Below are 17,500 nucleotides of genomic sequence, written 5' to 3'. Positions count from 1 at the left end.
GGAGGCTGTGACAGGGCAGTTTCATAATAGTCGATCTCCCAGATTCTTTTCTTTTGTTTTATTTCTTTCAGAGCTAATGACTTGAAAGTAGTAAATAAGTTGTGTCTGCAGTAAGTTTACTGACAGGAGCCAAACTAGACAAAACAGCACAGGTGGCCTTGGGGGTTGCTGCAGGGTGCCCCATGCAGGGCTGCACTGCCCTAGCAAACTGTTCAGAAGCAGCTGTGTGAGAAGCAGCTTTTGTTTGGATAATTCAACTTGAGATTTTTAAGTATATCTTCTCATATGGGGTCAAGGGTGTGATGGCATAGTCTCCTCAGTAACTAAATACTTTGTTCCTCATGTTTTTTTTTTCCCTCCGAGGGTTGTACTATGCAATTTTAGTATTCCAGTAGTATCTTCTCTCCATATTACAGAGTTAGTTTTTTTTTTTTTTTTTTTAATCTCTAACTCATAAAACCAGGCTTTAAAAATTATTCTGTTATATTATGTGTATGGATGTTTTGCTGGTGTGATGCTTACATACCCTGTGTGGGCACAGTACCTGTGATGGCCAGAAGAGGACATCAGATGCCCTGGAACTGGAGTTACAGGTGGTTGACCCACCGTGTGGGTGCTGGGAACTGAACCTGGGTCCTCTGGAAGTACAGCTACTATACTCTTAACCACTGAGCTGTTTCTCCAACCCCTGAAAAAAAAAATGTGTGTTTTGTTTTAAATTAGTCAGGACTCAGTAGTAGAGCTTTTAAGTTGTGGATGATTATCATCTTAAAAAATCAACAATGTAACTAATATTAAAAGAGCTTTTATTATTTCAGGTGGATACAAGGAGACTTGTGCATCACAGAGTGCAGCTAATGACGGAAAAGGAAAGGCAGGTGATGGAGGCAACGATAGTCACTGCAGTGTTCATACACATTGTTTGTGGTTTTGATAACACCCAAGCCTCTGAAGCAAATGCTGTCTTCTTTTTATGACAGGGAGAGGCGACCTTGGGGTTAAAAGCCACATGACTCAGAACAAACAGTAACAGTAACAGTAACAGTAACAGTAACAAGGAAAGCCCTGTAATCTAAAGTGGCGGGGTCACTGGAGAGTGAGGCTCAGACCCTTTAGATTCCAGTCCTGAGTGATGCTTGGAAGTCTCTCTTCTGTAACAAAGGGTGTGGCCATACAGCATCATAAGAGAAAAACTTCCTTTATAACTGAACTCAGCACAACTGCTACCTGTGTTTAGGGTGTCCCTAATCGTGTTTCCAGTCACTGTCTGTTTTCACAAAGCTTCCTCAGGTTCTGCCTTCAGTTGGAGGCTTCAGTTGGAGGCTTCAGAGCCCGCCTTATCCTCTTCCTGTCCTTTCAGCCATCTCTCCTGGGAAACCTCCTTGCTGACGGGAGATTTCTAGCCATTACTTTCCCAATTACTCTGGGATCATCCTCTTAGCTCTTGTTTCAGGATGACAATTTCTTTCTACCCTACCTTTTTGTGATTTTTTTTTTTTTTTTTTTTTTGTCTCTAGCTCAAGTCTTGACCCCCCAGAGCAGTGAAAGTATATGAAGCTGGGTTATGTTTGTTCTCTCTGCTTTTTTCTCTAAGTCCCTCCCTTCTCTAAGAAAAAAACCTTCTGGTGTTGTTTCACACACTATCTTTAAAATGATTTGTCTCTACCTTCTTACTCTGCATCTGGTGCATTTAGTGACTCTTCATGAAGTAATTGATATAAACTGGTACCCTTCAACTACGGTTGCTATCAGAATGTCTGCCTTGTAACTGGAGAAGCAGGCCGACATGATGAAGGCACACTTTGTGTGGTGAGTAAGCCAACTGATCCCAAACATAAGCACATCTTAATGCCTGGAACCTGCAACTGTTTAGGGCCAATGGCAGAGGCGAAGTGAGGTCGCAGATGGGTCAAGGCTGGAAACAAGCTGTTCTTGTCTTTTGGTGGCTTTATTAATCATTTGAGGAAATGACTTTATTAATCATTTGAGGAGGTCAAAGTAATGTTTCTCTCCCACTGACACTGGTGTTGAAGATGGAGAAACAAACTCTAAGTCAAGGAATTCTGTTGCACCTGGGAGCTGAGGAACAGGAAGCAGAAATTCTAGGAACAGAAGGGAACCTAAGGATTGGCCTCTGAGCGCTCCTGCTGGAATTGTGACTTAGAGGACTGACAGGTAGGAAATGTGTGTTGTTTGAAGCCACTGAATTTGTGATAACTTGCTGTAGCGTAGATAGAAAGCGGTACATTCTCAGAAATAGGAGGTAACGTTTGTGGCCTGTTTCAGGCCACTCACCTAGGACAGTCACACAGCAGTGGTGTAGGCAGTAGGTGATGTAAACTGTATCGTGTTGTCAGTCCTGGCTGTAAAGAACTTGTACATTGGTAACCACTTACTGCAGTTAACGCAGACTGTGTCGTCTTTCTTGGGGACTCCGTTTCATTTGCCCTGTTTTTATACTGTTGAAATAGAGGCGATTTTCCTGCACCTACAAAATGCCACTCTAAGGAGTGTACCTCCCTGGTGGAGAGTGCCTAGGAAAGCTCAGTGCAGCCCCGAGTCTGACTGACATGCTGAACACACAAGGAAGACCTTGATAGAGTGATTGCCACTTGAACAGTTTCTAGTTACTAAGCAATATATATGAATTCTTGTGTAGGTGCCTATGCTTTATAGTCTATTATATAACTCTTAGCTATAGCACAAAACTTATTAAGTTGAGCGAGACAGGAGACTGCCCACCATGCAGATTGCAATCCTCTTTCTGCTGCACGGTGGGAACAGGCTGGTCTGTAGCTTGTCACTCTGCCTCGCTTGTACCTATGTGGTTTAGACTCCTTGTTTTCTGGGGCTTCAATAGGTTAATTCCACGGACCTGCACGCACAGACAGCTGTGCTTCTGAGAGAAGTTTCCCTCTGCTTCCTCACTGTTTCCTTCCATGGTATCGCTCCCTCTGTACCAACAGTGCAGAAACTTACTTCAGGGCATGTGTTTTATTCACTGCTGTCTTATCCTGTATAGTAAATAGCACTAGTGTCAAGTAGTGACATGTCACAGTCTACACACATAGACACTTCTGATTAACTTAAACATGTGCATTTAGACATAATGCTGAGTCAGCTGTCACTGCTCCCTACAGAGTCCTCCAGCTGTCAGGATGCCAAGTGTTGGTGGGTGTCTTCTTTCTAACTTAAAATGTAGGTGTCCCTATTCAGTGCAGCCTGGGCTGCTGGTGCTTTACGGCTGCACCCTTGTCTACAAGAATTCTCCTGTGGAATGGGGTAACTGTATGACTTTTGTGCATTTGTTCTGACAGACTCTAGGTTACCACCTTAAAATGTGGTAAATAGAATGAAGCGGTGTTTTTCTAGTGAGATTTATAATTTTAGGTAATTCCAATTTGATTCAATGCTTCTATGTATTGAGTTTTAGATATTTCTTTTATGATATTTTTTTACATGTGTGTCTGTGCGTTTCTGTCTGTCCATTTGTCTGTCTGTGTTTCTGTCTGTCCATCCGTCAGTCTGTCTGTCTGTCTGTCTGCATGCACATGCATGTGGGCACTTATAGAGGGAGCTAAAAGAGGGTGTCAGATCCCTTGGAGCTGGAGTTCTGGTGGTTGTGAACTTCTCAGTATAGGTGCTGGTCCTCTGCAAAAGCAGCAAGTGGTCTTAGCTGTTGAGTCATATCTCTAGCTCCCAATTCAATGCTTTTAAATAATACTTTATGCAAAAAGAGTAAAATGGTCCATTTCAGTTTGGTTTGCAGGCCCATTGCTTGCATAAATTACCACGTACCTGAAGTCAGGCATGTTTTCCCCAGTCTGATCCTAGACACCAACCAAGCTGAAATCTACACATGCTACTTCATACTTGAAGGGCAGAACGTCCAGGAGTTTGAGTATAGAACTGCAGCAGATCGCTTGTGCTTTTTCAAACCTTGGGCTCCTCACTAATTAGTTGTGAATTTTCACTTCTCTGTAGCTCAGTCCTCATTCAAAAATCAAACGGACAATTTGTTCTGAAATATCCATTATTTCATAGGATTGCAGTGAACATAAATGCTTGATGCCTGTATGGGCTTAGGACAGTGCCTGGGACACAGTCCATGTTCATTTATGGTTTTAGTATTCTGAAGCTATTTAGAAGTTGCACTGCATTTTGTTACACTTGTTTCTTACTATCTTCTACACCCTAACCATTCATTGCTTTTCAGAGGCTGTCCTTTGGAGTGCCTATTAGCTAGTAAAAGATGCTGTCTCATGAGGGCCTAGTAGCTAGTAAAAGACGCTGTCTCATGAGGTTTTGCTCTGTGATGCAGGTAGTTTAAAGAAGCTTACTAGAGTTGATATATTTCTAGTAATTTATATCAAGTTGCTACAACACAGTATTGGCATTCATTCTAGAAATTGGTAGATAGTATGTGCTCCCTCTTGGCGTCTTCCTTGGTATGGTAGTGATCTGTAAGCTCATGCCTGAGGAGAGGTTGATCCCTCTAGTGGAGTTGTAGCAGCTGGCTAGGTGTCTGAGCAGCCCAGAATTGTGTCACAGTGGAGGCAGTGAGTCCCAAGTCAGGGTGGCAACAGTGTTGCTTCTGAGGCCACAGAGTTCTCAGCTGTCTCCTTAGTGTCTCCCCACAGCAGCATCCTCTGTGCTTGTGTTGTGTACATGTTTCTGATGTTGTCTTAAGTACTGGAGTACAGCTTACTGTATTAATCTCACTGTAGCATCCCTTTTCCCCATTTCTCCTCCCTAGAAAACCCTATCTCATGCCCCCTTTTTCTTTTTTCTTTTATACAATTTTTTAAAAATGTTAATCAAAGGCTTTATAAGTTTATAAGGTTACAATGAGAAGTGTAACCCAATACTCAACCTAGATATATCAGCTATCTTTGACTGGTGGAGACACGTGAACATCTGCCTCCATGTCCCACCCCCCTCTTTCTTCAGAGAACATTTCATTGTTGTGTTTCTTCATAATTATGTAAATGGAGTTTACATAATTAGAAAAAAGCTTGTTCTTTTCAAAGGCTAGCATAATAGCATGCATAACTTTGTGGTTTTTTAAAAAAAACTGACATAATTTAGACCTCAGGGAGAAAATGTTTTTATTTGTAAATTTTTTAATTTGTTATTTTTCATGTGCTATGACTATATATTTGTGTAAGTTCTAGTTGACATTTAAAATACCTCAAATTGTGTAGATAAGAAATATACTTTTTAAAAATATATGTAGTTTTTTGAGACTTGGTCTTTAAAAACTCTGGCCCTGGCATTCTTGGAACTCACTCTGTAGACCAGACTGGCCTCAGACTCACAGATTCACCTGCCTCTGCTTCCAGACTGTTGGGACTAAAGACGTGTGCCACCATGCCCAGCTTAGAATGTACATCTTAAAGTTCAGTATTTTTGTTTCAAACTGAAAGATATACTTTTTGCTGGATAGGTACTGGAATCAGAATCTTACTCAGAAGGGTTTGGAGTTGACATTTGCATGGGAATTTAGTCATGTTGGTTTTAGACTTTAAAAAGTCTTTAGCTTTAAATGATATACAGCAGTTTTGAAAGTTTTATTTGTAATCAGCCTTAATCAGGTGTGATTTCCATGTAATAAGTTTTATACATTTGTTTCAATCACAGCCAGTGTAAACATCCTGCAGCCAGCATCCCATGTAAGCTCCGCCCTTCTCCCCAGACTTCCCTCTGCCTCTTTCTAGTTACTCTCTCTTTATCTCCAACCTTCACTCCAACACATGATTTGATCACTGTACTTGGAGGGCAGGGCAGGCCATTTTAGGGTTTCACACAATTGGAATCATTGCAGTGTGTCTACTTTCTTACATTTGCACAAAGAAATGTGTCGTTGTTAAATGTATGGGAAATTTGTTTTCTTTAATTGCTGTGTAGTTTTATGTTAGATGAATATACCAAGGCTTATTGATCATTCACTTGCCAAATCCTTGGGTCGTTTCCAGCTTGTGGCTATTTTCAGTAAAGCTGTTAAGAACACTCCTCTGTGCTCTATCTTCTCACAGACATACTTGTTTTGGATAGGCCTAGGAGTGGAATTGCTAGGTTAGGTATGTAAACATATATATCTAACCTTATGGGAAACAACAAAAATGTTCTTTATAGTAATTGCACAGTTTTGCTTCTCTGCTGCAGTGTGAGAGCTGTAGCTTCTCTGCTGCAGTGTGAGAGCTGCAGCTTCTCTGCTGCAGTGTGAGAGCTGCAGCTTCTCTGCTGCAGTGTGTGAGCTGTAGCTTCTCTGCTGCAGTGTGAGAGCTGTAGCTTCTCTGCTGCAGTGTGAGAGCTGTAGCTTCTCTGCTGCAGTGTGAGAGCTGTAGCTTCTCTGCTGCAGTGTGTGAGAGCTGTAGCTTCTGCTGCAGTGTGTGAGCTGTAGCTTCTCTGCTGCAGTGTGTGAGAGCTGTAGCTTCTCTGCTGCAGTGTGTGAGAGCTGCAGCTTCTCTGCTGCAGTGTGTGAGCTGTAGCTTCTCTGCTGCAGTGTGTGAGAGCTACAGCTTCTCTGCTACAGTGTGAGAGCTGCAGCTTCTCTGCTGCAGTGTGAGAGCTGCAGCTTCTCTGCTGCAGTGTGTGAGAGCTGTAGCTTCTCTGCTGCAGTGTGTGAGAGCTGTAGCTTCTCTGCTGCAGTGTGTGAGCTGTAGCTTCTCTGCTGCAGTGTGTGAGAGCTGTAGCTTCTCTGCTGCAGTGTGTGAGAGCTGTAGCTTCTCTGCTGCAGTGTGTGAGCTGTAGCTTCTCTGCTGCAGTGTGTGAGAGCTGTAGCTTCTCTGCTGCAGTATGTGAGCTGTAGCTTCTCTGCTGCAGTGTGTGAGAGCTGCAGCTTCTCTGCTGCAGTGTGTGAACTGTAGCTTCTCTGCTGCAGTGTGTGAGCTGTAGCTCCATTTTTATCTATTACCCTAGTGTGTCTTTTCATTTTGAGCCACTGTAATGACCAAATTGTGTTTTCACATTTGGGTTTTAATTGGCTTCTCTATGAACAGAGCTGTTTCATGTATTTTGGGCTGTTCATCCATGTGTCTTCTCTGTCCATTTTAACTCTTAGATTGCTTGTGTTAAGGTATAGAAATTGTTCTAGGTAAATTTTTTTTTTTTACCACACATGCCTAAGTTCATATACATTTTCTTTTTCTCTACCTGTCCCTCCCCCCTTCTCCCTCTGTCTCTTCCTCTCTCCCTCTCTATCTCTCTGCCTCCGTCTCTCCCCCCTCTTCCTCCCTCTTCCTCTCTCTTTCTCTCTTCTCTTTCTCTATGATATTTTCTCCAAGCTTTGGGTTTACCTTTTAATTTTCTCTTGAATGCAGAAGAATAAAAGATTTGAACATCAAACCTACAGTTTCCTCTTTAGTGACAAGTATCTTCTATATCTTAAATTCTGCCTATTCTAGAAGCATGAAGCCTTATACATTTCCTTCTTGTAAGGTTTATATAGTTTAAGTTTACAGTTTTAGGTCTGCTAGACATTTTGTTTGTGATGGTCTGAGCTGGGGTTAAGGTTCACTTTTCTCCTTAGTTTGTTTCCATGCTGTAAGCAGAGAAGATGAGTCACACACATTCAGTTATAGGTGCCAAGGTTTTATTTTGAATTTGACTTTGAAAAGGGAGCTAGGATTTTATATTCCTGGAGTGGACATTGTAGATTTTGACATTTTAGGATATCAGTTAGAAGGGTTTTAGAGGTATTTTTTGTTTTGTTTGTTTCATATTTAAAAAAAAAAAAAAATGGTGAGATGGGAACTCCAAAACCTCATTATGCTTCTTCCTCATATACCCTGCTGGAGATGAGTATAGAATAGATGACGGTGATGGTGATGGTGATGGTGATGGTGATGGTGATGATGATGATTGTGTGTGTGTGTGTGTGTGTGTGTGTGTGTGTGTGTGTGTGTGTATACATGGATAGAAAAGAGCCCGAGGACGTGAAGGACTGAAAGAGTAAGAAAGGATGGAAGCTTTGAATTCTCGGGTCAACCTGGCAGATGGGCATGGATGGCTTCCTCAGCCTTTGGTCTTTTGCTGCATTCCCCTGTCTGAGTGTTCTCTGTTTTTCTCTGGTCTCCCATGAACACTCGGATCCATTTTGTGCCTCTGGCCTCACCATGGCCTCACCTTTGGTTTGTGAGAACATGTTAGAATTTTTTTTTAATCTTTAAAAGTTTCAGAGAAGTTTTGTTTCATGTGTATGGGTGTTTGCTTTAATGTTTATGTATGTACTATGTACACGCTTGATGCCTGTGGACACCAGAAGAAGGTCTTGGATCCCCTGGAACTAGAGTTACAGATGGTCGTGAGCCACCATGTGTGACCACATTCAGGTCACCTGTAAGAGCAGCCAGAACTCAACTATTGAGCCATGTCCCCAGCCCCTGGAAAGTTTTTGATGGAACTTTCCTTTAAAAGTCAGAGTGAACACTAATCATTTTGGAAGAACACATAAAACCAAAAGGCACGAGAATCTGAGTTTCCCCAGCTCAGGCATCTTGCTGTGTAGAAATGCTCTTTTGAATCTCCCAGCTCCAGGCTTGCTGGCCTTAGTATTTCCTGGGCCTTAGACCTCTGGCTTGTGTGACCCTTTTGTGACACGTAGGGTTCAAACAGTGGGAAGATCCACCTGCTCTTTTGTCTTAAGGCCCCCTATTCATGGCCCTAGTTTGTTCCTAAGTTTTGATTCTCTGTGCTAACTTGGCTGAGTGGGTCCTTTGTTAACTACTTGATGGGGAGGGGTCCTTCATAACCTGAAACATACTCTTGCTTTTCTCTGAAGCTAACTCTGTGGCTGAGTATCAAATCAGGTCTTCCTCAGTGTGGTTCATTGTGGCAGTGTAGGTCCTCTTACTAGACCTGTGTGATTGTGTCTGTTAGGTCTCAAACCTAGGACAAGTCTCACTTAGTGCCTGTGACTCTTCCCAGTACTTCTTTCCCTGAAACCTACCCTACAGGTCTCCCTCTCAGGGGCTGGGCTTCGATTCCCTCCCCACAGCCTGATCCCTGTATGACTCAGCAATTTTGGCTACACTGGTCTCTTGGTCAGCTTCTCCTCTCTTGTTCTCCCTCCCACTCTCACGGTCCAGTTTAGTGTGAGCCATGTTCTGTCTGGACTCTCCCCTCTGCCTGTTTTTCTCCTTACATCTTCAGTAAAATTCTTCTCTGGACTAGAGTAGTCATGTTCTCCTGTTAGTTCAGTTTCTATTTTGGTGTCTCTGCCCAGCAGAAGGCTCCAGTTTCTTCTGTTAGACAAAAACTACATTTTCTAACGTGTTGTTGACAAAAGCCTCAGTTGAAGATGAGTTTGTTGGCTTATATGTAAAAAGCTTGAAGAGGGGCTGGTTGTGCGTGGCTGCACTTAGGGGTTCTTCTCTTTGTCTTCTCCTTTTGTGCTCCTCTTCATTGTCAGCAAGGTGTCCGGATGCTGTCATCTGCGGATCCCAAGGTCAAGTCCAGGAAGTGGGAAAGCTTCTTGGAGCCTGTATAAACTGAGGACATGACTGCTCCAATGTATGGTTGACAGGAAGGTTTTTGTATGGCCAGAGGCATCTGCAAGAGTCCTGAGTAGACAGAAAAAGTAGTAAACTGAACATGGCAGCAGACTGGACAGAACCAAGAGATAACAGAAGGGTGGGGAGAGGGGATGGAGCAAGAGAGGAAAGCCTAGTGAGTGCTGGTGGAGGAGACCAAGGGAGAACAAGAGAAAGATCATAGGTGCCAAAGAGAGGCATGAGGGTTACAAGGGAATGAGAAGCTAGAGAAGCCTAAGAGCTGGAGAAGCTGAGGGTAGGGGTGGGGCAAGAAGAGCTGAAGAGAGCCACAGATAGTTGTGAAGCTCTGGAAGCCTGGGGGCCAGCATGTGCTGTGGGATGCTAATAACACCATAGAGAACCATTGAGTTTCCTTTGAGCTCGATAGAGGTCACATTAAATTCTGCAGTTTACTTCAGCTTTCCCATCCCCTCATCCCACCGCTAAGACCTGAGCACCCCCTTAGCCTGAGGTCTTCTGCCTTATCTTTCCCTTGGTCACCACTTTTATTTTTCTGTTTTGTAAGTTTCATATTCCTGTAGCTGCTTTTATGAAGTGACTGTTTTATAAATGCCTTTTGTTCTGACTTCTGCTTTCTGGACAATAAAATATTATCCCATGCTTCCTTTTTATTTGCATTTATTGAGTAGGTACACTTAGACAACTGGTTCCTTCATTGTTTTGGTTTTTAAAAGTCTTTTGAATTATTTTTATTTCCTTTTTATTGATGATCTTTTTCTTAGAATAGAGAATAGAAAATGAATTTCACTGTGGTGGTATATGTAATCACACTTGCTCCCCTCCCTCCACCCCCCTCCTCTTCATCCCTTCCTCTGTCCCTCCTTTCCTCCCTCCCTCTACCCTCTACACTCCATTCTGCTTTTGTGTAAAATTACATCTTCACACAGTGCCTCTAGTCTTCTAGGAAAGAGATTGTATCCCCAGTTGTGAGGAATGAGGTATGGATGGATTTCATGCTGGTTCTAATACAGATGTCTTACATCCCTGCTGCATCATCTGTCTTTAAAAGACTAGTTTACTCCATGAGAGTTACACAGTTAGTTGCGAAGCTTGAAACCCAGTGAGGATTACTGTTACAAACAAGTTTTTCAGTGTGCACTGTGAACTTGACAAGGATTTTTTTGGCTGTAAAAAAACATTGATTTCTTTTTTTTTAATTGAATATTTTATTTATTTACATTTTAGATGTTATTCCCTTTCCCAATTCCCCCCTCTCCCCCATAAACCCCCATCCCATCCCTCCTATTTCTTTTTGCTTTATACCATTTTAATTTCATGCAAGTATTAAAGGTGAGTTCTAGGTTGAGTAGCTAGCAATACAGTAGAAGCAAATAGTCAAGGAACAAGCAAGACAATAAACACAGATAGTCAAAGAACAAGCAAGCCAGTAAACAGAGTCCTATGATCACTCCCATGGTCATTATTTCTAAGGCTTATCAAGGTTACCAAAATATCTGAGCCTTCTTCTCTGTCCTAGCCCAAAGTCATTTTCATGCCTGAAGTCTACTTCTTTACTCTAGCCTAAGATTTATATTCTTGCTTGTAATTACTTCTTTGTTCTAGCCAAAGATTTAGATTCCTCCCTGAAATTACTTCTTTGTTCTAACCTAATGTCAGATTCCTTCCAAGCAGCCCATTTCCTTGTCCTTGGTCAATGTCAGATTCCTGCCAGGCAGCCCCAAAAGCTCTCCACATCTCCCCCCTTTTTATTGCATAAACAAGACTGAGTCTGTCTTAGGTCGTTCTTACAAGAAAGCCTTCCTTACCAGTCGTGGAGTATACATTATCAAAAGCAATGAGCTTCTGTCTTAGGTTGGTAAGGCTTTATGCAAAATCTTACCCATCCTTGGCTTGCCAGTCTGTTAAAATAATAACTCTGTCTGGGGGTCCATATTCAGTTTCAAGTCATGTACTTTGGCTGCCAACATGTTGATGTTGTTAGAGACAAGCTTTAACACGATGGGCAGTAATAAAAGTATTCCCAGGACAAAAAGGGCTAGCATGATCAAGCTAGATATGCCAATCTTAAAGCTTGACCAAAATGGAAATACTGACTTCAAGCCATGGAAATTTTTATCAGCCATGTCTGCAGCATCAAAGCTCAGCAGAGCAGCATTCTTTAAACTCATAATCTCTCTATGCAAAGTGAAAACATCTAGAGAGGTGTTAGAATTATGCCAAATACCCTACAAGTGTCTTTAAACTTTTTTTCTAATTATAATGAATATCATTCTAAATTTTAGAAGTAACACAACTCCATTGATATTTGGCATGACAACACTCGAGATGACTCCTTACTCTTTAACTCTGAACCACTTTTTAATAATCTGAATAGGATAAAGAGCATCAATCCAATGTTTCAAACGCCTGTCCAAGTCCTCTTGTATACTCAACACATTAGTAACATTTTTTACTAAATGATTAACAAAAGTAGCTGTCTTCTTGTGTCAAAGCAATTGCAGAAAGCAGTGGTGCTAGCAATAAATGTAATTAAAGCTGTTATATCAGCAATAATCAAGCCCATTACCCTCTTGCTTCTGCTTAATGCCTAACTCACTTCTTCTGGTACTTGCAAGCTTTTTTTCAGAAAACCAAGATTCTGTAATACTCAGGGCAGTAAGACAAAAGCTGGTTGATAGACTTCCATAATTGACATGGATTTCAACACACTAACACAATTAGGAAGTGTACAATCAATGCAACTTACAATAAATACTGTAGAAGAGATGAAAGTAATTTTAACTTGACAATTAAAAGAGACTCATTATATTCACTAACACTTGTTTGAAATCCAGAAACTATCTCAACTTTATCTCTTGCTAATATAACATCATATAGAACTGTAGCTAATTTCCAAATATGTCTCTGAAAATGTCCAGATCCAACCTTCCAAATGAAGACTGTTATTTCCAATATTGGATTGATTTCTAGACCAGTACATGATTGAGTCCGAATAACTGGTCATCTTTAAGAAAAATACAAGAGTCATTATAACTTCTTTTTTTTTTTTTTTTTTTTTTTTTTTTTTTTTTTGATTCTCTGTCCCACAAGGTCTAAAAACTTGAGGCAATGCAGCTTGTCCCATCTGGGATATAGGTAAGCAAAGGTGGGTTGGGAAGATATGTCCCAGTCACCATTGTCAAGGCACTCAGCAAGCTCACGGGTCAGCATCATTCTTTGTCTCAGCATCAGCATGTCTCACTAATCACTCTGGCAGCCACCATGCTCCTTCAGCATCCTATGATCCTGAGTGTGTTAGAGCTCCTGGGAGTCCAGCCTCCTCTGGGTTTTGTGGGATTGGGTGCAGAGCTGAGGCTCAAGGTCTGCTCAGTGCTCCTGCGCAGACTGGAAGGACAAAACATTGATTTCTAAAGGCATCAGTGACCATGACTCTGGCTAGTCGCCTTTCCCCAATCCCCCCACAACCAAAGGTTTGTTATTTGATACCAGAGTCACTAACTTTATGTCTGTGCTCCCATTAAGAAATATCTGCCAGTTGTCTAGTGTGAGTGTGGGCTCTATACTAGTGGGGAGTTTTACTACTATTCAGTCTTTCAAATTTGACAGTTTCTTATGTAAAAGAGAGACATGTTACATGTTAAAAGGGTTGGTAAGTTAGAAGTTTAGTTTTAGAGCCCATGTCATGGTGGAGCTGGTGACTGGTCTGTCATGTTATCAAGCACAAAGATGACTGTCTCTATTCAGCCTCCTCTTCTGTCTGAGGCCTGGGACACTGATGGCTTCTGTAAAGTGTGGCAAAGAGAATATGGCCTGCGATTGTTTAGACCATGTCTAATTTGTCTTTGGTGTGCAGTGTTTACTTCAGGCTTCTCATGCAGCAACTGTAACATAGTTTGCCACCCAGTGCAGCTGTTAGGAGAAGAGTTCTGTTTCCAGTTAGAACGCCAGTCATATGGTGGCTACCTTGGCAGTCTGTGGTCCCTGTGTGGCTTGACCAAGAAGCCTATTAAATTGGACATGGAGCATTTTCAGAAGACTGACAGAAGTACCGTGTGACCCAGCTGTGCCTTCCTGGGTCTGTGATCCAAGGAGCTTAGATCTCACAACCTCCCCCAGCTGTACCACCAGTTTGGGATCATGTGGTTAAATACAGGAGCCTTGGAGGCATGTTCATTTGGTGCTCTGGTCAAGGACTCAGGTTTGGTTCCCAGCAGCTACAGGCAGCTTTATAATCCTCTATAATCTAAACCTTAGCTCCTCCATGTGTACTGTGTGTGTGTGTGTGTGTGCGTGTGTGTGCGCGCACTTACAGGCAAAACATGTATACATAAAACAAAAGTACTCTGAGGCTGTGGTGAGCATTTCCCATTTAGACTGTGGCTCGCACTCATCCCCCCTCCACTTCCTCCTGAGTCTGCTTCAGCACGTTTGAGCCATGAAACCTGTGTGTGCCCACAGGCATGTGTTTCTGAAACAGGACGGATGGAGGCTAGTCTGAGGGAATGATGATTGATCCCTATGAATGACAGTTTATCATCATTTAATCTCTTAAAAATGCATTTGTCAGCAGTGAGGTCTGTTACATGAGAGAAAAAGAGCAAATTTTACTAAAATTAAATTTGACAGGTTTCTGCTAGAGTGTTGCCCCTGTAGACAAGAGTTTCAACCTGTCTTAGAGAAAGTGGCTTGGACTGAATTACACCTGAGGAATCTGGGAAAATATGGATGTGAGACTTTGTAATGAGTTAGCTAGTCTGAGAAGAGAATGTTTGCAGGAGGATTGTAAATACACATATGGCCAGATGATGGGCTGAACATTCTCCATGCTTCAGGAGGGTTTTTAATACACATATGGCCAGGTGATGGGCTGAACATTCTCCATGCTTCAGGAGAGTCTCCAGGATAACTGACAGTCCATTTTTATCAAAGTTAATGTGTTTCTAAATCCTTATCTGCTTACCAAACAAAGCCCCAATTAGAGCAGTGATTAGTAACCAGCTGCCTCCGCTCACTCCCAGAGCTTGTCTGAGCTCAGGAAGGTCATTCACTGCTTCTCTGGTTAGTACATTGTAGCTGCTGCAGGCTTCCGTATCCAGAGTTTCCAGCAGTGGTTCTCAACCTTTTTTAGACTGCGACCCTTTAATACAGTCTCTTATGTTGTGGTGACCCCCAGGCTTCAAATTATTTTCATTGCTACTTCATAATTTTACTACTGTTATGAATCATAATGGATATCTGATATGTAGGATATCTGGTTTGCCACCACCAAAGGGGTCATGACTTATGCAAGTTGAGAACTGGAACTCAATAAAGGCCCCTATGTTAGGCTGCTGTGCTCTCCAGTGGCATAAGAAAGAAAAAATGTCTTCCTCAGCACCTGACACAATTTCCTTTTGGTTTCTTCCTGAATCCCCTTAGACCTGCGTGGGCCCGCAGGTGAACTGAGAAACCTTTCATGGTTAGGTGTGCTGGGTTAGCTGCCTTACTCTGTTGCCTTCTGTGATTTGGGCATTAGATTTATTGTTGCATGTAGCTTTTGCTACCCTGCTAAGCTCCAGGAATGGGCCATGCTACCAGCCCCCACCCAGATAGAAAACAACACACACACACACACACACACACACCAGTTAATCTTAAAATGCCTGTACTAACTCAATGACTGAGCACTGCTAAACTTCTCCTGCATAACTAAATAGCATGGCCACTGACCACTCAATACCGAAAACTCTTACCTGGCTGGTTGGCTTTATCTCCTGAAGCTACTTCTCCTTCTTCCCCAGTTCTGATTCTGCCTGCATCCTCCCTTGCAACTTTTAAGTGTCTGTCCCGCCCTGTCCTTCAGTCATTAGTCATTGGTATCTTTATTGATGGATCAAGAACCAATTGGGGAACAGGACCTTAGCATCAGAACCACTCCTACATTTATTATCTCAAAACTCAGGCCACAAAACAAACAAGCAGCCAAACAAAACAAAACAAAACAAAACAAAAATATCAAAAACAAAACCTCAGGCCACTTGATTTTAAAATGGGGATTATGCTGCCACCCTGGGTCATGTGGTTCTGGTCACCTGTGCATTTATCCAGCAGTAAGGGGAGAATTGAATCGCTTTTCAGTATCAGGCACTGTTCCAGGCAGTTAGGACAGCAATAATAAAAGTCCTTGTCCTCATGGGGTCTATCTAGGAATGCCATCTTACACAGGCCACAAAGTGATTGCTCTCACAAGACTGAGCCTGGAACTGATGGTGTCATATAGAGTGCTATGAGAGGGTTTGGGTAGAGGGAAGGTTGGTGCAAAGCCCTTGGATCAGACCTGACCTGTGGTGTTTTAAGGACAGCACAAAGGCCAGTGTGATTAGAGGAGAGAGAATGCAGTTAGACATGTGGGCAGATCATGTGAAATGTATTCTTAGGGGCAGGAACGGACTCAGCCCTCAGAGGCAAGGCTTACAACCAAAACAGACTGAGAGAATTTTAGGGCTGCAAGATTGCTCAGCGGTGCTTGCCACTATGCCTGATGACCTGAGTTCAATCCCAGGAACCCACATGGTGGAAGGAGAGAACTGATTTCTGTAAGTTGTCTTCTGACCTTTAGGCATGTGCTCATACACATAGGCCCACAGTAAATACATAAATCTGAAAAGCATTTGAAAACACGTTTACTACTAGTTTTCTACTTAGCCCTCTTTAAATACTAAGCACTATGGGGCGGGGTCTTATGAGCCTCTTTAGAGAATTTTCATGTGCTACATGGAAGCACTGTTCTACTGTCCCTTCTTATGAGGACAGAGGAGCCCCCGAAGGAGTCAGCAAGAAAGTGCAGCCTTCTTCTAGCATGGGGGCATTAGGAGCAAGGCTTCAAATGCCACCTGGCAGCGGACTATAGACCCCTGAGTTCACTTATTTATTTTTTAATCAATAAAACTTTATTCATTGTGCTGAGGGGCACATGCATACCGTGGAGTGTGTATACTATGTATGGAGGTCAGAGGGCAGCATGGGAATCTTGGGGATGGAACCCAGATTTTCAGGCTTGGTGCCAAGTACCTCTACCTGCTGAGTCATTGGTCTTATTTATTCACATATTACTTATTTATACAGGGGATTAAGCCCAGGGCTTGGACAAACTATTCAATGGCTACATTCCCAGATTTTTGATGTATTTTTAATTTTTTTGTCTTTTGATGCAAGGTTACATATTGCAGGCTGGTCTTGAACTCACATTTGTGGCCCAGAATAGCTTTAGACTCACACAGTCCTCTGCCTGTGCCTTCTAAGTCCTGGGATGATGGGTATGCACCACTGTGCCTGGCTTATTGGAATGCTTTTAAATGCCATAGTTTTATTATTTACTATGAGCCAGAAGAGCAGTTGGCACACTGACTGTCTCCAAGAATTCAGATCATTTCAGATCATTTTGATTAATTAAAAGGCTAATTATTTGTCTTTATCCCACACTTACTTTCAGCTATCCCCGTATATACTTTCTTCATATTGAATTCCTCAGTGAATTTTTAGTTAGGGCTGTTTTTCTGTATGATTCATTTCTGATTTAAAGATTATTAATTTAACAAATAACGTGTTTGATGAAGTGCTTTAATGGAGGCTGTTCTGAATCACCTTATGTCTAACTTCTCATACATGGTGTGACACCTATTCCTTCTTTTGGAGATTTATTTTTAATTGAAGTCTATCAGACAGACAGAGGCATGCACAGCCTATCAGTGTACAGCATAAGGGACTTCCCCAAAGCCAGCACCCAGGCCAAGAAATGGACCATGACAGATCACTGGACATCTCCTTTGTTACTCCTGTCTGTCATAGCCCTTCTTAAAAATATTTTGCACATAAATTTATTGTGCTTTCAATTTCTTTAAATGGAATTTTATGATGTATATACTGTCTTCTGGGTGATAACCCTACCTGTTGATGATTGGACACATCATAAGTTATGCATTCACTTACCTGGGCCATGTGTTTTT

The 17,500-nt window shown here is 42.2% G+C and overlaps 1 protein-coding gene across 1 annotated transcript in view; it reads left to right on the top strand.

The window, feature by feature from the left end:
- Window positions 1-17,500, top strand: part of Msh3 (mutS homolog 3) — a 118,878-nt gene that overhangs the window by 24,004 nt on the left and 77,374 nt on the right. Inside the window, 1 exon segment of the mRNA XM_076926949.1 lies at window positions 12,606-12,642. Within this exon segment, the coding sequence (XP_076783064.1) occupies window positions 12,606-12,642 (37 nt within the window).

The sequence above is a fragment of the Arvicanthis niloticus genome, chromosome 29, assembly GCF_011762505.2.
Source record: "Arvicanthis niloticus isolate mArvNil1 chromosome 29, mArvNil1.pat.X, whole genome shotgun sequence".
In the NCBI taxonomy this organism is placed as follows: Eukaryota; Metazoa; Chordata; class Mammalia; order Rodentia; family Muridae; genus Arvicanthis; species Arvicanthis niloticus.
Note: the sequence above shows the minus strand (reverse complement) of the source record. Positions and strands in the feature narration are given on the sequence as shown.